General features: G+C 42.2%; 1 protein-coding gene across 1 annotated transcript in view; it reads right to left on the bottom strand.

Moving 5' to 3' along the window:
• The window catches only part of LOC124552310 (probable cytochrome P450 304a1), a 124,077-nt gene that overhangs the window by 58,743 nt on the left and 43,619 nt on the right, over positions 1-21,715 (bottom strand). Inside the window, exons 2-3 of the mRNA XM_047126584.1 lie at positions 16,954-17,202; positions 1,611-1,892 (exon numbers count right to left, since the gene is read on the bottom strand). Coding sequence (XP_046982540.1) covers positions 1,611-1,892; positions 16,954-17,202 — 531 coding nt within the window. The remainder of the gene's footprint in view (positions 1-1,610; positions 1,893-16,953; positions 17,203-21,715) is intronic.

Here is a 21,715-nt window from a genome sequence, read left to right as displayed (position 1 = left end):
GCGTTAGAATGACTCTGATATTTTAGTCAGTTTTGATGTGGTTTCTCTTTTCACTCGCGTTCCTCTCTCTGATTGAGGTTAAGTTTGGTGTCGAGTTAACAAATTTGTTTTAACATGTGCTGACTTCTACGTACTTTGTATTCAATGGTCAGTACTACGAACAGACTGATGGAGCTGCAGTGGGAAGCCCCGTTGTCACCTATTGTGGCCAATTTGTTTATGGAAGGCTTTGAGGAACGTGCATTGGAGTCAGCGACCTTGAAACCTCCGTGTTTTTATGTATGTAGACGATAATGGTTCAAATGGCTCTGAGCACTATGCGACTTAACTTCTGAGGTCATCAGTCGCCTAGAACTTAGAACTAATTAAACCTAAGGGCATCACACACATCCATGCCCGAGGCAGGATTCGAACCTGCGACCGCAGCAGTCGCTCGGTTCCAGACTGTAGCGCCTAGAACCGCACGGCCACTCCGGCCGGCTGTAGACGATACTTCTGTTGTTTGGCCTCATGGTAGTGAGAATTTAAACGGGTTTTTGGAACACATGAATTCAACCCACCGAAATATTCAGTTTACTATGGAGGTGGAAAAGAATGGATGCCTTCCCTTCCTTGATGTGTTGGTCAGAAGGAAGACTGATGGTACGTTGGGACATTCTGTTTATAGGAAGCCTACTCACACTGACTTGTATTTGCGAACTGATAGTTGTCAACATCCAGCTCTGAGTGAAGGAGTACTTCGCACCTTGGTTCACAGGGCCCACTTTATTTCAGACCCTGAAAGTTTGGCAACTTGAGCTATCACATCTCGATGTTACCTTTCGTCAGAATGGTTATAGTGAGAGGCAGATCAAACGTGTGTTGCGCTATCAGCCTTCTGTGCAACGGGGGAGTGACGATAGCAACGAAATGGCACCTAAGTCTACGGCCCTTTTGCCTTACGCAGGAAGCATTTACAACAGGATTGGCTGTATTTTGCGGAAATATGATGTGAAATGTGTTTTTCGACCACCTTCTAAGATTAAGGACCTGTTCGCATCCTTAAAAGATGATCTTGGTGTGCGTAAGGCTGGTGTCTATCGTATTCCTTGCAATTGTGGCATGTCATATATTGGTCAGACAATCAGGACTGTGGAAGACTGGTGTGTTGAACATAAGCGTCACACACGCTTACAACAGCCCAGTAAATCCGCTATTGCAGAACGTTGCCTTGACACAGGTCATCCTGTGGAATACAACAACACGGAGAGTCTGACTTGCACGTCCAGCTATTGGGAAGCTGTTGAAATCTGCTTGGAATCAGGCTCTCTCTCTCATCTAAAAACAGAGGTACAGAATTAGTGCTACCTCACCTGCTGATTAATAGTCACTTTCGATATTTCTGATGTTGGTTATCTTTGGTTGTGTGTTGACTCTACAGTTACTTGTGCTGTGTGTGGTATCTTCCTTGTTTCTCCTCTGTGAACCGAGGAATTAAATTCCCTAGCACATTGCTTCTTCCTTGCAGTTGTCCCTTGAGAATGGCAGGGTGTGCTCCTGTCGAAATATCGGCGGTGGTTGACGACGTCACCCGGCAGCAAACTCGTAAGTTATTTGAACATTCAATTCGCCGGGAAAAGTTAAGGTCCAACTTGAAATACTTTGGGCTTCAACTAGAGTCGTAGCAGATGGGCCCAGCTGAGTAGCTGGGCAGCTAGACAGGCAGACAGCCAGTATAGACAGACGCACCTGGTCCTCGCGGCCCCCGCGGATCAGCTCCACCAAGTCTCGCAGCTCTGCCGCGATCTCCGCCTCCAGCCTCTCAGAGCGGCGGCCGAACCCGAAGTCCCGCATGTTCCTCAGCGAGAAGCGCTTCTGCTCCAGCCAGTGGGGGCCCTCCGTGAAGAAGATGCCTGCGGAAGAACAACAGGCGTATGTGTAGACTGATTCCTGCAGGCTAGTTGGTACACATTCGTTCTCAGTAAAAAGAAAAGGTCTTTGCACACTTTAGGCGGATGGTTTCGATTCATAAAAGACATTTCAGTTACAAGAATCGAACAGCACGAGAAGAAAGAAGTAGCCGAGAAGGTAGAGAGCCACGGTCATACCCTAACCCCAACGTTATTCAAGCTGTATGACCAAAGAGTAACAGAAACCACATAGAAATTTGGAAAGAGTAAATTTCAGGAACAAGAAGTTAAAACTTTGAGATTTCTATGACATTGTAATTAGATCAGAGACGGGAAAGGAGCTGGAAGTAACTTGAACGGACTGCGATTGTGTCCTGAAAACAAGTTGAGACGAATAGCAACAGAAGTAAAGCAATTAGACCCGCACCTCGGGGAATACGATGGAGGTTTTAGAAAGGGTAGATCATGTTCGGAACAAATACTAAACCTCAAACACATCATGGCATACCAAAAATCAAGGGCAAAGACATACGTAATCTCCTACAGTTATTTCAAAAAAGCATATGATTCGATTGATAGAGAATCTCTATTGTCAGTCCTGGAAGAAATGGGTTTGGATAAGAAAACAACTAATATTATAAAAGCGACCCTTACAAATACATTTTCGAAAGTTAAATTTATGGGCGAGTTATCGGAACCCGTTGAAATAAAAACGGTAGTGCGACAGGGGGATGGGCCCTCACCGTTGCTATTCAATTGTGCGCTTGAGAACGTAGTCAGAGAATGGAACACAAATATTAAGAGTGGTATAAGACTGGGTTGCAAAAAGAAGAACCTTAAAGTAAATTGCATTGCTTTTGCAGATGATATGGCCCTGTTTGCTGAAACAATGGAAGAAGCACGGGAGCAAATCCTTGAGCTAAAGAAACAAGCAGCTAAAATAGGTCTTCACATCTCCTTTGAAAAAACTAAGATATTGACAAACATCAAGCACTCATGTAAATACCTCAAAGTTCAAGAACAGAAGATTGAAATAGTAAAAGAATTCAAATATCTCGGAGAATGGATTAGTTGGAATGCTGGGGAAAGCAAAGCAATGGAATCTAGAAAAAATAAACTTGAATTGGCCTTCCAACTAACAAAAAATACATACAACAAAAAATCCCTTTCATGGGGGTCCAAAATTACACATTACAAGACAGTGATTAATCCAGAAGCACTGTATGCAGCAGAAACACTAAACAGAAATTTCAAAGGCCAAATGGAGAAACTTGAGCTAAAGGAAAAAAAATTTTAAGAAAAATCATAGGACCAAAATTTCAAGACAATAAGATTACATATATCAAAAATGAGACACTCTACAAGAAAATTGAAAAACTTTCAAATACTATGCGAAAAAGAAGAATAAATTTTTATGGTCATCTTCTCAGAATGAATTCCAACAGATTAATCAAAAACATCTTTGACTTTTTCCGTAACCGCAAAACGAAAACCAACTGGTTTAAAGAAACTGAGAAAGACCTAGTAGAATTAAAGATTTCAGAAAATTCACTTATTGATCGAACAGCTAAATTAATTACTAAAGATGAAAACATAAGGTTCCAATACAAGTCTACATAAAATCCAAACCCTTCATCTCAGAAGAAGAGAGGAAAAGAAGATCAGAAAGAATGAAGAAATACTGGGCCCTAAGAAAAGAACAACACGCAAAGAAATGACTGATCCAGCGTACCCCAAAGAGGGTGCAAAGAAAGAAGAAGAAGAAATATAATTGAATCAAATGAGGTGATGTTCAGTGAAACAGTTTAGTAAATGAGACAGTGAAAGTCATACATGAATCTCGTTATTATTAATACACTCTAAGACAATAAACGATGGCCCCTTAAGAAGGAATTATCCGAATGGGATGGAAATTGGTAGATGTACATGTACTGAAAAACAAATGATTACAGTTCCAGAAAAAAAAAGGATAACTTATTCAAGAGAAAGAGTTCTACAAACTGAGCAAGTCAGTAATGCGTTTATCCACTTCTGGACCCAAACAAGCAGTTATTCGGCTTGGCGCTGATTGAATGAGTTGCCGGATGTCCTCCCGAGGGATATCGTCCCAAATTCTGTCCAGCTGGGGCGCTAGATCGTCAAAATCCCGAGGTGGCTTGAGGACCCTGCTCATAATGCTCCAAACATTCTCAACTGAGGAGAGATCCGGCGATCTTGCTGGTCAAGATACTGTTTGACAAGTGCGAAGACGATGAGTACAAGCTCTAGCCATGTGCAGCTGGGCATTGTCTTGTTGAAATGTAAGCCCAGGATATCTTGCCATGAAGGGCAACAAAACGGGATGTAGTTTATCGTAGACATACCACTGAGCTGCATGGTTACTGCGGGTGACAACTAAAGGGTCCTGCTATGAAAAGAAATGGAACTTGAGAGACCATCGCTACTGACTGTCAGGCCGTATGGTGAGCGAAAGTCAGGTTGGTATCACACCGCTGTCTGGTGTGTTTCCAGGCATGACTTTGACCTGGAATCGTATTCACTGTAGGAGAGTTCTGTTTAGCGATGAGTACCACTGGGAACTGAGCTCCGATGACCAGTGAAGACTTGTGTGGAGACCTCCCAGAGAGATCCAACTTCGGCCTGGAATCGTATTCACTGTAGGAGAGTTCTCTTCAGTGATGTGTCCCGCTGGGAACTGAGCCCCGATGAGCAGCAAAGGCGTGTGTGGAGACCTCCCAGGGAGACACGACTTCGGCCTGGAATCGTATTCACTGCAGGAGAGTGCTCTTCAGTGATGAGTCCCGCTGGGAACTGAGCCCCGATGAGCAGTGAAGATGGGTGTGGAGACCTCCCAGAGAGACACGACTTCGGCCTGGAATTGTATTCACTGTAGGAGAGTTCTCTTCAACGATGAGTCCCGCTGGGAACTGAGCCCCGATGAGCAGTGAAGACGTGTGTGGAGACCTCCCAGAGGGCGGTGAGATACGAACCTGACTATCGCCTGCAGTATGGCCCAACAACCAGGATTGATGGTCTGTGGTGCCATTTCTTTTAATAGAAGGACCCCTTTGATTGTCATTCGCGGCACACATGCGGCACAGCGGTACATCGACGATATTCTATGCTCCGTATTGTTTCCCTTCGTGGTAAGCCATCCTGGGCTTACATTTCAGCAATAAAATGCCCACCTGCACGCGGTGAGAGTTTCTACTGCTTGTCTTCATGCTTGCCAAACATTACCTTGGTTATCAGGATCCGTGGATCTCTATCTAACTGACAATATTTTGAGCATTATGGCTGGAGCTCTTCAACCAGCTCAGGATTTTGACGATTTAATGCGCTAGTGGGACACAATGTAGCACGATATCCCTCAGAAGGAAAACCAACAACACTGTCGATCAATGCCAAGCCGAATAACTGCTTGCGTAAGGGTCAGAGTTGGACGAACGTTATTGTCTTGCTCAATTTGTGAAGCTCTTTCTCTTGAAGAAATCACCCATTTTTTCTGAAACTGTAATCATTTGTTTGTCTGCATATGTGCATCTATTAGAAGTATATGTTGTTGTTGTTGTGGTCTTCAGTCCTGAGACTGGTTTGATGCAGCTCTCAATGCTACTCTATCCTTCGCAAGCTTCATCTCCCAGTACCTACTGCATCCTACATCCTTCTGAATCTGCTTAGTGTATTCATCTCTTGGTCTCCCTCTACGATTTTTACCCTCCACGCTGCCCTCCAGTACTAAATTGGTGATCCCTTGATGCCTCAGAACATGTCCTACCAACCGATCCCTTCTTCTAGTCAAGTTGTTCCACAAACTCCTCCCCAATTCTATTCAATACCTCCTCATTAGTTATGTGATCTACCCATCTAATCTTCATCATTCTTCGGTAGCACCACATTTCGAAAGCTTCTATTCTCTTCTTGTCCAAACTATTTATCGTCCATGTTTCACTTCCATATATGGCTACACTCCATATGAATACTTTCAGAAACGACTTCCTGACACTTAAATCAATACTCGATGTTAACAAATTTCTCTTCTTCAGAAACGCTTTCCTTGCTATTGCCAGTCTACATTTTATATCCTCTCTACTTCGACCATCATCAGTTATTTTGCTCCCCAAATAGCAAAACTTCTTTACTACTTTAAGTGTCTCATTTCCTAATCTAATTCCCTCAGCATCACCCGACTTAATTCGACTACATTCCATTATCCTCGTTTTGCTTTTGTTGATGTTCATATTATATCCCGCCTTTCAAGACACTGTCCATTCCGTTCAACTGGTCTTCCAAGTCCTTTGCTGTCTCTGACAGAATTACAATGTCATCGACGAACCTCAAAGTTTTAATTTCTTCTCCATGGATTTTAATACCTACTTTGAACTTTTCTTTTGTTTCCTTTACTGCTTGCTCAATATACAGATTGAATAGCATCGGGGAGAGGCTACAACCCTGTCTCACTCCTTTCCCAACCGTTGCTTCCCTTTCATGTCTCTCGGCTCTTATAACTGCCATCTGGTTTCTGTACAAATTGTAAATAGCCTTTCCCTCCTCGTATTTTATCCCTGCCACCTTCAGAATTTGAAGGAGAGTATTGCAGTCAATATTGTCAAAAGCTTTCTCTAAGTCTACAAATGCTAGAAACGTAGGTCTGCCTTTCCTTAATCTTTCTTCTTAGATAAGTCGTAGGGTCAGTATTGCCTCACGTGTTCCAATATTTCTACGGAATCCAAATTGATCTTCCCCGAGGTCGGCTTCTACCAATTTTTCCATTCGTCTGTAAAGAACTCGCGTCAGTATTTTGTAGCTGTGACTTATTAAACTGATAGTTCGGTAATTTTCACATCTGTCAACACCTGCTTTCTTTGGGGTTGGAATTATTATATTCTTCTTGAAGTCTGAGGGAATTTCGGCTGTCTCACACATCTTGCTCACCAGATGGTAGAGTTTTGTCAGGACTGGCTCTCCCAAGGCTGTCAGTAGTTCTAATGGAATGTTGTCTACTCCCGGGGCCTTTTTTCGACTCAGGCCTTTCAGTGCTCTGTCGAACTCTTTGCGGAGTATCGTATCTCCCATTTCATCTTCATCTATATCCTCTTCCATTTCCATAATATTGTCCTCAATAACATCGCCCCTGTATAGATCCTCTATATACTCCTTCCACCTTTCTGCTTTCCCTTCTTTGCTTAGAACTGGGTTTCCGTCTGAGCTCTTGATATTCATACAAGTGGCTCTCTTTTCCCCAAAGGTCTCTTTAATTTTCCTGTAGGCAGTATCTATCTTACCCCTAGTGAGATAAACCTCTACATCCTGACATTTGTCCTCTAGCCATCCATGCTTAGCCATTTTGCACTTCCTGTCGATCTCATTTTTGAGACGTTTGTATTCCTTTCAGCCTGCTTCATTTACTGCATTTTTGTATTTTCTCCTTTCATCAATTAATTTCAGTACCTCTTCTGTTACCCATGGACTGCTACTAGCCCTCGTCTTTTTACGTACTTGATTCTCTGCTGCCTTCAGTACTTCATCCCTCAAAGCTATCCATTCTACTTCTACTGTATTTCTTTCCCCCATTCCTGTCAATTGTTCCCTTGTGCTCTCCCTGAAACTCTGTGCAACCTCTGGTTCTTTCAGTTTATCCAGGTCCCATCTCCTTAAATTCCCACCTTTTTGCAGTTTCTTCAGTTTTAATCTACAGGTCATAACCAATAGATTGTGGTCAGAGTCCACATCTGCCCCTGGAAATGTCTTACAATTTAAAACCTGGTTCCTAAATCTCTGTCTCACCATTATATAATCTATCTGATACCTTTTAGTATCTCCAGGGTTCTTCCATGTGTACAACCCTCTTTCATGATTCTTGAACCAAGTGTTAGCTATGATTAAGTTATGCTGTGTGCAAAATTCTACCAGGCAGCTTCCTCTTTCATTTCTTAGTCCCAATCCATATTCACCTACTACGTTTCCTTCTCTTCCTTTTCCTACTGTCGAATTCCAGTCACCCATGACTATTAAATTTTCGCCTCCCTTCACTACTTGAATAATTTCTTATATCTCATTATACATTTCATCAATTTCTTCATCATGTGCAGGGCTAGTTGGCATATAAACTTGTACTACTGTAGTAGGCGTTGGCTTCGTGTCTGTCTTGGCCACAATAATGCATTCACTATGCTGTCTGTAGTAGCTTACCCGCACTCCTATTTTCCTATTCATTATTAAAGCTACCCCTATTTGATTTTGTATTTATAACCCTGTATTCACCTGACCAAAAGTCTTGTTCCTCCTGCCACCGAACTTCACTAATTCCCACTATATCTAACTCTAACCTACCCATTTCCCTTTTTAAATTTTCTAGCCTACCTGCCCGATTAAGGGATCTGACATTCCACGCTCTGATCCATAGAACGCCAGTTTTCTTCCTCCTGATAACGACATCCTCTTGAGTAGTCCCGGCACGGAGATTCGAATGGGGGACTATTTTACCTCCGGAATATTTTACCCAAGAGGACGCCATCATCATTTAATCATACAGTAAAGCTGCATGCCCTTGGGAAAAATTACGGCTGTAGTTTCCCCTTGCTTTCAGCCGTTCGCAGTACCAGCACAGCAAGGCCGTTTTAGTTAGTGCATACAAGGCCAGATCAGTCAATCATCCAGACTGTTGCCCCTGCAACTACTGAAAAGGCTGCTGCCCGTTTTCAGGAACCACACGTTTGTCTGGCCTCTCAACAGATACCCCTCCGTTGTGGTTGCACCTACGGTACGGCTATCTGTATCGTTGAGGCACGCAAGCCTCCCACCAACGGCAAGGTCCATGGTTCATGGGGGAGGGGGGGGGGGGGGGGTAGAAGTATATAGCCTGTGGCTTTCTGAATATTTATTAGATTATTTTGCAAGGAACGAAGTATATCGCCTGGGTCAGAGTTGGACCAATGCGTTATTGACTTGCTCAATTTGTGAAGCTCCTTCTCTTGAAGAAATAATCCAATTTTTCTGACATTGTAATCATTTGTTTGTCTGCATTTGTGGATCAATTAGAAGTATACAGCCTGTGGCTTTCTGGACATTTATCATATTATTTTGCAAGGAACTGAAGTATATAATCTGGAACATTTCGATGTTTTTATATAACTTACAGATAATTACGTATATACCATATACGGGATGATTCACGAAGATACGCAAATAATTCAACATGTTATTCTACATGCAAAACTAAAGAAAAAAGTTCATAATAACATAGGTCCGCAAATGTTTAGTTACGGAGTTACGGCTAATAAAAGATTTCGCCTGAGATTTAGCAACTTCGCCAACATGAAGCCATCGCAAAACTGTACGAGGTTAAAGTAAAGCACAATTTCCATTTATTTTGTTGTTATTGACATGGCTATTCTAATAATACAGGTCCCAGACGTGTGTCTGCCGTAGTTTTCCAGAACATTCAGAGAAGCAAAGACGTAATTGCGTAAAATTTATTGACTACTTGGCCCAATTTGTTTTTTTTTTTTTTTAATTCCAGGCAACTGCACAAAGTTTTCAAGAGAAGTTGTAGAGAATTTAATTGTAAAAAAATGATGGTAATAACGTAACCTGAAACTGTATGAATGTGTCACATAATCTGCTTCTTTTAATACCACGAGAATTAATACATGTGAATTCATGTTAAACCGGAAAAAAAACAAAGCTCAGTGTTAAGGAAGTTGTAGAGTGTACGTACAACTTTGCAGTACATTCACAATAAATGTTAAAAAATGTCTCCACCGAGTTCAATGCATTTAGCTGCACGTGTATGAACAGAATTTGTTGCTCATTTCAGTTTCACATGGTTGTTCTTAATTTCGTCTATTGCATTCATAATGCGAGCAAGTAAGCCTCACGTGTATTGACTTTGTCCTCATAAACTATGTCTTTCATCTACCCCCATACACAACTATCCATTGGTGTTAAATCGGGCGATAGTTTGGCCACAGACGTGTCGCACCACCACCCTCCCATTTCTGGGGAAAATGTTCGTTTATGTGTAAGAACTGAGTTGGTGAAATGTGGAGGCGCGCTGTCATGTTGAAAACACATTTGCAATCGCGTAGCAAGTGGAACATTTCCGAGCAAGCGGGGCATTTCTTCTTCAAGGAATTGTGAATACGTCTCGCCAGTTAGCGTTGCTCTGTTGCATGTGGATTTGCTTCAGACCATACGTGTTCGTTATGTAAATTGTTTATACCATTTCGAGCAAGCTGTTCCTCATCAGTGAATAAAATGTATTTGTGTGACTGCCGATCAGTATTTGAACAGTTGCACAACTCCAAGTTAAAGGTAGGATCTACGGGATGTAGACGACGCACTTTTTGTTAATGGTAAGGATACAGATTATTGTACTTCATTGTACGCCATACCTTAGATTGTGAAATGCCTGATCGTTGAGAGATACGCCGTATACTGGTTTCCGGGTTACGTTACGTTGAACAACATCGATAACATCCTCATCGTCGTCTTCACGTATCGAGCGCTCGTACTGATTATGAACGCTATGTAGAGAACCTGTCTGCCATAACATTCGAAATACTCCGCTAATGGTCCGTGTATTCTCCTCCGAGTTGGATAACGTACGCGATATTCGCTAACTGCAGCCGTAGCTTTACCATCAGATTTTCCATAAATAAACACCATATCGGCGTATTCCTCTGTCGTAAATTTGAAAGGCATCCCAATTTCGTAAATAATCTACAAACTACAACAGTTACTATGTGGTTTCACTTAAATATACTGTTGTTAAGAGGGTGAGTCAAATGAAAATCTTAAATATTTTTTTAAAATATTATTTATTGTGCAGATGTGGTACAAAGCTGTATCACTTTTCAACATAATCCGCCCCCCCCCCCCCCCCACGCTCATTGCAAGTCCTCCAGCGCTTACAAAGTGCATAAATTCCTTTTGAAAAAAATTCTTGTGGTAGTCCACGCAACCACTCATGCACCGCGTGGCGTACCTCATCATCAGAACGGAACTTCTTTCCTCCCATTGCGTCTTTTGTGGTGTCACTGACAGACACCACACTTGCTAGGTGATAGCCTTTAAATCGGCCGCGGTCCGGTAGTATACGTCGGACCCGCGTGTCGCCACTATCAGTGATTGCAGACCGAGCGCCGCCACACGGCAGGTCTAGAGAGAGACTTCCTAGCACTCGCCCCAGTTGTACAGCCGACTTTGCTAGCAGTGGTTCATTGACTACTTACGCTCTCATTTGCAGAGACGACATTTTAGCACAGCCTTCAGCTACGTCATTTGCTACGACCTAGCAAGGCGCCATATTCAGTTACTATTGATATTGATATTGTGAATCATGTACCGTCAAGAGCAACGTTCATCATTAATGGATTAAAATTAAGTATGAAACCCATTACGTCAGCTCTCTAAATTCTAATTCGTTGTCATGTTCCATACCTCACGTCAGTATAGTCCTTCCCTCCTCACGCCAGCCTGCGTGAGCTAAAACGCGTGCATTTCGGCCTCCTCTAGTAACAAGGTGTTGGCTCTTCTGCCACCTACAACATCTTTGAGCGGTCCAAACATATGGAAACCACTTGGGGCAAGGTCTGTTGAGTACGGTGGGAGAGGAAGACACTCCAAATGAAAGTCTGTGATTGTTGCAACTGCTGGACGGGCAGTGTGGGGCCTTGCATTGTCATGTTGCAAAAGGACATCTGCTGACAGCAATCCACGTCGCATTGATTTGATTGCAGGCCGAAGATGATTTTTTAGGAGATCTGTGTATGATGCACTGGTGACAGTGCTCCCTCTAGGCATGTAATGCTCCAAAATGACGCCTTTTTCGTCCCAAAAGAGTCAGGATAACCTTCCCTGCTGATGGTTCTGTTCGAAACTTCTTTGGTTTTGGTGTTGAGGAACGGCGCCATTCCTTGCTCGCTCTCTACGTTTCCGGTTGGTGGAAGTGAACCCAGGTTTCGTCCCCAACAACGACTCTTGCATGGAAGCCATCACCTTCTCGTTCAGAGCGCCGAAGAAGTTCTTCACTAAGTGTCCGCAAGTCCTACACGTCGCTCTCTCATTTCAGGAGTCAGCTGCTATGGCACCCATCTTACAGACACTTTGTGAAACTGGAGCACATCATGCACAATGTGGTGTACTGACCCATGACTAATCTGTAAACATGCTGCAATGTCATTCAGTGCCACTCGGCGGTTTTCCTTCACTATGGCTTCAACTGCTGCAATGTTCTGTGGAGTCACAACTCGTTGTGCCTGACCTGGACGAGGAGCATCTTCCACTGAAGTCACACCATTTGCGAACTTCCTACTCCATTCGTAGACTAGCTGCTGTGACAAACATGCATCACCGTACTGAGTCTTCATTCGTCGATGAATTTCAATAGGTTGCACACCTTCACTACGCAAAAGCCGAATAACAGAGCGCTGTTCTTCCCTGGTGCAAGTCTCAATTGGGGCGGCCGTCTTTATACTGATACTGCGACGGTATGTGTGCATCTGCACTATGCTGCCACCTACAGGCCATTCTGCCCGCTACTTGTAGCATGCTTACCAACGTATAGGATAACGGCGCGAAATTTCGATTTGGTATTACAATAGTCGTTTCATTTGACTCACTCTCGTATTATGTTCTTTCAGTGAACAATACATAAAACTAACTCGTTTCAAGGTTAGGAAACGACTGAAACGACTCACTAACGGTTGCAAACAAAGGCATAAACGTTTCTACATTCTTAATGGAAAGTAAACTAATTTACTTGTATAACAATCTTTACTTCTCTGGATGCTCTGGAAAACTACTGCAGATACACGTCTGGGACATGTTTTATTAGATCCACCAGACCAATAAGAGCAAAAAAATGGGAATCGTGGTTAGGTCTTATGGGACCAAACTGCTGAGGTCATCGGTGTCTAAGCTTACGCACTACTTAATCTAACTTAAACTAGCTTACACTAAGGACAACACAAACACACACATGCCCAAGGGAGGACTCGAACCTCCGACGGGGGGAGCAGCACGGAAATGGAAATCGCGCTTTACTTTAACGTCGTACAGTTTTGCGATGGCTTCATATTAGCGAAGTTGCTAAATTTCAGGCAGAATCTTTTATTAGCCGTAACTCCGTAACCAAACATTTGCGGACATATGTTTATATGAACTTTTTTCTTTAGTTTTACTTGTAGAATAACTTACAAAAATATTTGCATATCTTCGTGAATCACCCTATACATAGAAGAGTTTTCTATGTACATCCGAATTTTTATCACAGTACTGTGCAAAAATTTTGAAGTAAACTGGACAAGAACTTTTCGAGATTTTTGCTAACAACCTTTCCCGTTTATACAATATATTTATACTTACATAGGATATATATTTAAATATATATAGTCTATGCCCATTCGAACATTTGCTAGAGTATTCTATAAAATTTGAAGTAAATCGCTCAAGAACTTGCCGGGATTTTTACTATAAACCTTCCCATAGGTCAGACGGATATTAACTGGGTTTTTTAAAATAGGAACCCCATTTTTATTACATATTCGTGTAGTACGTAAGGAAATACGAATGTTTTAGCTGGACCACTTTTTTCGGTTTGTGATAGATGGCGCTGTAACAGTCACATCCATATGGCTCACAATTTTAGACGAACAGTTGGTAACAGGTAGGTTTTTCAAATTAAAATGCAGAACGTAGGTACGTTTGGACATTTTGTTTCAGTTGTTCCAATGTGACACATGAACCTTTGTGAACTTATCATTTCTGAGAACGTATGTTGTTACAGCGTGATTACCTGTAAATACCACATTAATGCAATAAATGCTCAAAATGATGTCGGTCATCCTCAAAGCATTTGGCAATACGTGTAACGACATTCCTCTCAACAGCGAGTAGTTCGCCTTCCGTAATGTTCGCACATGCATTGACAATGCGCTGACACATGTTGTCTGGCGGATCACGATAGCAAATATCCTTCAACTTTCCCCACAGAAAGTAATCCGGGGACGTCAGATCCGGTGAACATGCGGGCCATGGTATGGTAATTCGACGATCAATCCACCTGTCATGAAATAGGCTATTCAATACCGCTTCAACCGCACGCGAGCTATGTGCCGGACATCCATCATGTTGGAAGTACATCGCCATTCTGTCGTGCAGTGAAACATCTTGTAGTAACATCGGTAGAAAATTGCGTAGGAAATCAGCATACATTGCACCATTTAGATTGCCATCGATAAAATGGGGGCCAATTATCCTTCCTCCCATAATGCCGCATCGTACATTAACCCGCCAAGGTCGCTGATGTTCCTCTTGTCGCAGCCATTGTGGATTTTCCGTTGCCCAATAGTGCATATTATGCCGGTTTACGTTACCGTTGTTGGTGAATTACGCTCCGGAATTTTCTCATGTGGACGTTCAAAGTCGTCGCCAAGCAATTCCTGGTGCATAGAAATATGGTACGGATACAATCGATGTTGATGTAGCATTCTCAGCACCGGCGTTTTTGAGACTCCCCATCTCGCGCAGTTTGTCTGCTACTGATGTGCGGATTAGCCGCGACAGCAGCTAAAACACCTACTTGGGTCGTGGTTGACGTTTCACATGTGGCTGAACACTTCCTGTTTCCTTAAATAACGTAACTATCCGGCGAAAGGTCCGGACACTTGGATGATGTCGTCCAGGATACCGAGCAACATACATAGCACACGCCCGTTGGGCATTTTGATCACAATAGGCATACATCAACACGACATCGACCTTTCCCGCAGTTGGTAAACGGTCCATTTTAACACGGGTAATGTATCACGAAGCAAATACCGCCCACACTGGCGGGATGTTACGTGATAACACGCACCTATACGTTTGTGACTATTACAGCGCCATCTATCACAAAGCGAAAAAATTGGTCCAACTAAAACATTCATATTTCTTTACGTACTACACGAATATGTAATAAAAATGGGGTTCCTATTTTAAAAACGCAGTTGATATCCGTTTGGCCTATGGCAGCGCCATCTAGCGGGCCAGCCATAGCGCGATCTGGTTTCCCCCTCCAAGCTAGACGAGTTTCGTTCTTTGTAGTTTTTTCGTTTGATGCTTATTTCGTGAGATATTTGGCCCGGTCATTATCAATGGACCAACCTGTATAATTAAAAAGTGTTAAGTCTGTGTGCGCCCGCATTTTTATTAGAGTAACATGTAAATATCTGAAGTAAATCGGCCAAGAAATGACAGAGTTTTTTGGTAACAAAGTCAGATACTAGCTATCTTTATACAGCAGTATAGATTTCATTGTAGACTATTCAGTAGTGTGCTGTGATGATGGGCAACTGTTTCATTTAACTGAGCACAACTTGTTAACCACCTGCCAGTTTGGCTCTTCTAAGGATTCTGTACAAAGAAAACAAAACAATGCCTCACAAATGAAGTGCTACCAGAAAAATTATCCTGTTAGTACATTCTGTGACATTGCTAAAGCCTTTGATTGTGTCCCTCAAAGTTTAACTTCAATTATAATCACTCCGTACATCAACAAAAGGCAAGCAAATCATAGAAACTTAGTATGCGTAGTATTTCAACATACTGCTTAAGCTACGTTCACAGTGGCACCCTAACAGTTGCCAAAGGCCGTTGTGAGAGGTTGCCTGACTATATGGGCCGACAGATGAACACAATGCATCCGACCTTCTTCGTCAATTTTTTGGAGGATCGAGTATAGAGTCTATTCTATGTAGGAGGTTGTATTTTAACCTCCTTGGGCGGGATGGATGACACGACCCTCTGTGCTTGGAGACAAGTGCTGCATTGGGCGTTTGATATTAAGAAGACGTCAGATGCATGTGAATGTCTCTAAAAGACTGCGGCGATTAGTTTACACTCAGTTCTTGGAATAACTAGACAAGTTTCACGAACATACGAGATGAGGCGAGGAACATTCTATTACATACTCGAGGTGATTACTGATGACACTGAAAAGCAAGATTACAAACACACTGCATGATTTGAAACCAATTCAGCAAAACAGACATATGTCAGTTGATCTTCAATGACTGTCATTCAGCATAAGTGTGAAAGAGAAACGTAAATTTTAGAATAATATACTCTGAACATCTAATGCACTGAAAAGTGGAAAAACGTACACCACATTTGCAAACATACATTGTCCAGTCACACTAAGGCAGTGCTTCCCGATCATTCTGAGATCAGTACGCTCCAGTGCAATCAGATGTTAGCTAGTACGCCCCCCCCCCCTCCCCCACCTCCACTCGCTCCACCATTGTCAACAATGGATTTTCGTTGGACCCTTTCATTTTTAAAATGACGAAAGATAATTGATACTTAGTTATTGTGGGTGTTTTTATTAAACTACCAACTAATGATTCAGTGAGACAATTGTTACTGCTTATTTGTTCAAATGTGTGTTAATTCCTAAGGGACCAAACTGCTTAGGTCATCGGTCCCTAGACTTACACACTACTTAAACTAACTTATGCTAAGAACAACACACACACCCATGCCCGAGGGAGGACTCGAACCTCCGACGGAAGGGGCCGCGTAGTCCGTGACATGACGTCTCAAACCGTGCGGGCACTCCGCGCGGCTTACTTCTTATTTCCAACCACCTGTTTGATAGAATAATGTCTTAGTTCTCAATGCAATTTGACTCTTTCTGAGCCGCCCGGAATGGCCCAGCGGTTCTAGGCGCTACAGTCTGGAACCGCGGGACTGCTACGGTCGCAGGTTCGAATCCTGCCTCAGGCATGGATGTGTGTGATGTCCTTAGGTTAGTTAGGTTTAAGTAGTTCTAAGTTCTAGGGGACTGATGAACTCAGAAGTTAAGTCCCATAGTGCTCAGAGCCATTTGAACTATTTTTGAACTCATTCTAACCAGTGGTGCTATTTCTACAGAGTTTTGAAAGTTTAATTACAATCACCCTGTGTACCTCGACTTGTTACCTATCCGTGGAGATTCTTCTTCTCGATGGGATTTACAGAACGTGATGAATGAGAAGTTTTGCCTTCAGCAGGAAGAGAGGGAATATGAGCCTGTGATTACCGAGCTCCTTGTTGAACATGCGGTGCTTGAGAGCGATGTTGACAGGGCGCCCCTGCAGGTGTGGGTTGTTGAGCACCTCCTTCACCGACTGGTAGTCACAGGCCACGATGGTAGGCGATTCCCCAAGGAAGAAACCGATCACTTTGCTCTTGTAGAAGCGCGTCATCAGGTCCAGCATCTTGTACGGGTGCTTGTAGTTGACCAGCAGCATCTGCACGTAGTTGCCCCATATCGGCATCGGGGGCGGCCCTGGAACCGAAGGTAAGCATTGCCACGCACTCCCATCTTAGTAAATCGTCCAAAGGCCTCCAACACAGCTCATAGGCCTTAAGGGGACCACACCGTGGTTCAGGTCGAAAAAAATCGATTTTCGGTTTTCATCACATTTCGATAGATTAAGGTTTTATTTTAGTACTCTGAAAAGGAATTTGCTGGAAAATTTTTTTTTCGAGCATTTAAACATAATTTTCCTACCACGTGTGTTGATGTGCCTTGACTTCTGTCACCCACTTTTCTGCATATATTTTAGATCTTTATATCCCCTACATTGCACGTTAGGGATGTTTTCTTTTTTACTCCCGAGTGTGTTGGCTATTCTTGAAATGCAACTGTTGGTATTCTTTTGTTTCTGCTGTTTGTAAACAACACGCTTTCAAACACGCGGTTAGTTTTGTTCACGTGTGAGTCTGAGCAATTGTTATAAAAAACTTGCAGGTATACTACGGGCAGACAATTAGGAGAAATAAAGAAAATCTAGAGGCAGTGAAGAGAGATGTTTGGGCCATATTCTTCCATAAGTCCTCTGCTGATGATAAGCCATGTCATGGATTGTGTCCATCAGGAGAAAATTCGTGGTGCAAATACAACAGGGCTCAGGCAACTGGAGAATCTTATTCTCACCAGCATTCTCTTCCTGTTGCTGTTATTACAGCAATTAAACCTATTTTCAGAAATTTGGCTCATCTTGACCTTCTAAGGAATTGTCTGCATGGGCAGACACAGAACCCAAATGAATGTTTCAACAGCATAATTTGGAACCGCCTTCCTAACACTGTATTTGTAGGCATGCATACAATGAAACTAGGAGTTCATGATGCTGTTATTACATTCAGTTTTGGTAATATTGGAAAGTGTTGGGTACTGAAAAAGCTGGGAATTAATGCTGGTGAAAATATGATCACTGGGCTGCAACATTGCGATAAAACGAGGATAGCCGATGCAGACAGGTCTGCATCTAATATGGCCAAGAAAGCAAGACAAACACCCAGGAAGGTGAAGAAGAAGCTGGAAGACCTGCTAGAGGCTAAAGAACGGCCATCATATGCAACAGGACTGTTTTAATTAACCGTAAGTAACAAATTTCAAAAGTTTTTTCTTTAAAGTAAATTTCCAAACTAAAATTTTCGGTACATATGCCCCATTATATCAGAAACTGTCATAGATAAATGAATGAAATTTTCAGAGACTCTGCGTAACATAAAAAGCCACCTCTTGGACTACATTCATTAATATAGCCCCATTAGGAAGCTCCCAAAAAAAAAAAATATTTTCTGCAGAAAAAACTTAATATTTTTTGTTAATAAATTAAAAAAAAATTCTTAAAAACTATAAAGTGGATAAAATAGATTTTAGTACAGTTGACTCTATTAGCATCATGTAACATACAGTAAAAATATTAAGGTCCTGCATCAAATAGTTTTTTCAGAAATGGGTCGAATCCTTGCCTAAATTAACATGGGTTAGATAGGCAGTGTGTGGTTCCCTTAATAGTAGCTGGTACCCACGTTGTCCGCGAGAGTTAGTTATTCAGTACAGTGTATTGTAATTATATGGAACAGCTCAATTAACAGATTGTTGAACTAATATGTCCTTAAATTCATTTATTTATGAGGCTCCATGAGAACATCCAATCCAAAGCTATTTGGTCATGGAAAGAGTTAGTACGGTTTGCAGAATGCTGACTGAAAATTCATAAACAAAAGGAATTAAAAAATTAATAAACGTAATCAGCGCTCATGGCTTAGCGTAAGAACACAGAGGAAGACGGTAACCTGCGTACCAATTCGCCACACTGTTTGGAGCTGGTTAGCCTGCTAGTTAAGATGCAGCAATACCATTACGAGTAGAACGTCACGCGCAGTATTTCTCAGAAGATTTTACAGAAGCTATTCGGTAAAAAAAATCTGATTTTTGCACTGCTTGTAGCTTTATATGTCAGCTTCCTGGTGAAGTGTCCATCGTCTCGCTAATGGTCATACTTATTGCGGTATTCTGCAGTTAACTAAGACACTGCGCGAAATTTCAAAGTTCGCAATAAAAAATGTGGATAGTTATAATTTTACGTTTGGTGTATATTACATCATAAGTTGCTGCATTTGAAATTTAGCTAACATATTGAATTTTTCTTTAGAACCCGCCAGGGTAGCCGAGCGCGCTAACGCACTGCTTCCTGGACTCGGGCAGGCGCGCCGGCCCCGGATCGAATCCGCCCGACGGATTAATGACGACAGCCTGGATGTCGTTTTTAGGCGGTTTTCCACATCCCGCTAGGTGAATACTGGGCTGGTCCCCACGTTCCGCCATGGTTACACGCGTCACAGACATTTGACATACATCTGCACTATTTCACGATTTACACTAGACAAAATGGTTCAAATGGCTCTGAGCACTATGGGACTTAACAGCTGTGGTCATCAGTCCCCTAGAACTTAGAACTACTTAAACCTAACTAACCGAAGGACATCACACACATCCATGACCGAGGCAGGATACGAACCTGCGACCGTAGCAGTCACGCGGTTCCGGGCTCCGCGCCTAGAACCGCGAGACCACCGCGGCCGGCTTACACTAGACACAGACGGTTGAGGTACACTGCTTCTGTCCTGGGGGGGGGGGGGGGAGGGGGTACAGGGTGGCGGCAGGAAGGGCATCCGGCCACCCCTAACATTGCCAAATCCGTTGTAACCACGCCGACCCTGCGATCGCTGCGGGACTATGGCGTAAGCGAAATAAAGAAAGAAAGATTGAATTTTTCTTTAGAGTTTGGAGGAGGTCTCTGTCACCAATCTCGACAAAACTGATTTTATGTAACAAACTAATTTTCCGATTGTGCACGCCAGTGATAAAGCCAGTATCAAATATTCGAACACCCATAAACGTCACTGAGATTTTGACACGAAGTTTTGACAACTGATAGCACACAAAGCATAGAATGTTTTGCAACATGCTTAATATGTGAAACTTCATCATATACTGAGTTTTTAAATGAAGGAGGAGGAGATTAGTGTTTAACGTCCCGTCGACAATTAAGTCATTGGAGACGGAGCACAAGCTCGGATTAGGGAAGGATGGGTAAGGAAATCGGCCGTGCCCTTTCGAAGGAACCATCCCGGCATTTGCCTGAAGTGATCTAGGGAAATCACGGAAAACCTAAATCAGGATGGCCGGACGCGCGTTTGAACCGTCGTCCTCCCGAATGCGAGTCCAGTGTGCTACCCACTGATTTTAAATGAACAAACCACGGTTTGACTGTATTATTGTTTATTTAATTCGACCCAGGCTTCGGCCTGTTATGCCATTTTCAAGTGATTGAGTTTATGTCATTAACATATATTTCAGGAAATCAAGCTCAAAAATGGCCACAAATTAAGAAAAATATTTGCTCCCCATATTTCTTAATTTATGGTCAATTTTGAGCTTGATGTCCTACAATATATTTTTGTTTATTTACACGTTTAGTTCCGTAGGACGAAACTGAGAACCGCGTCTCCAAGGTCACGGAATGTGTCAGTACATGAAATTAAAACATAAAAGTAATATCAGATAAAATAAAATGTTCATAAACCCAAAAAAAGTGAAGCCATAATTTTAAGTATACGCAATCAACAATATATCATAAGAATCAGCTTAATTTTTCAAAGAACTCCTCAACAGAATAGAAGGAGTGACCCATGAAGAAACTCTTCAGTTTCAATTTGAAAGCGCGTGATTACTGCTAAGATTTTTGAATTCTTGTGCTAGTTTATTGAAAATGGATGCAGCAGTATACTGCACATCTTTCAGTACAAGAGTTAAGGAAATGCGATCCAAATGCGGATTGGATTACTGCTGATTATTAACTGAGTGAAAGCTGATAATTGTTGGGAATAAACGACTGTAAAGGATATATATATATATATATATATATATATATATATATATATATATATATATATATTGAGAGACCAATGCCAAATACCTAGACTAACGAACAGGTGTCGACAAGAGGTTGGAAAACATATCACTTATTGCCCGAACTGCCCATTTCTGAGAGAAAAATATCATTTCAGAATGGGAAGAGTAATCCCTAAATATAATACCATACGACATAAGCGAATGAAAATAAGCAAAATAGACTAATTTTGGTGTCGAACGATCACTCACTTCTGATATCGTTCAAATAGTAAAAATGGCAGCATTAAGCCTTTGGACAAGGTCCTGAATGTGGGCTTTCCATGACAGTTTACTATCTATCTGATCACCTCGAAATTTCAACTGTTCAGTTTCACTAATCACATGCCCATTCTGTGAAATTCAAATGTCGGGTTTTGTTGAATTGTGTGTTAGAAACTGTTAAAAACTGAGTCTTACAATGATTTAGCTTTAGTTTGTTTTCTACAACCTATGGACTGCACTATTTGAAAGTGCCAATGTTGCACACGACACCTTTACTACCAAGCTAGTTTCATCAGCAAACAGAAACATTTTAGAGTTACGCATAATA

The sequence above is a fragment of the Schistocerca americana genome, chromosome 10, assembly GCF_021461395.2.
Source record: "Schistocerca americana isolate TAMUIC-IGC-003095 chromosome 10, iqSchAmer2.1, whole genome shotgun sequence".
NCBI lineage: Eukaryota > Metazoa > Arthropoda > Insecta > Orthoptera > Acrididae > Schistocerca > Schistocerca americana.
This window is presented reverse-complemented; position numbering and strand designations above follow the sequence as displayed.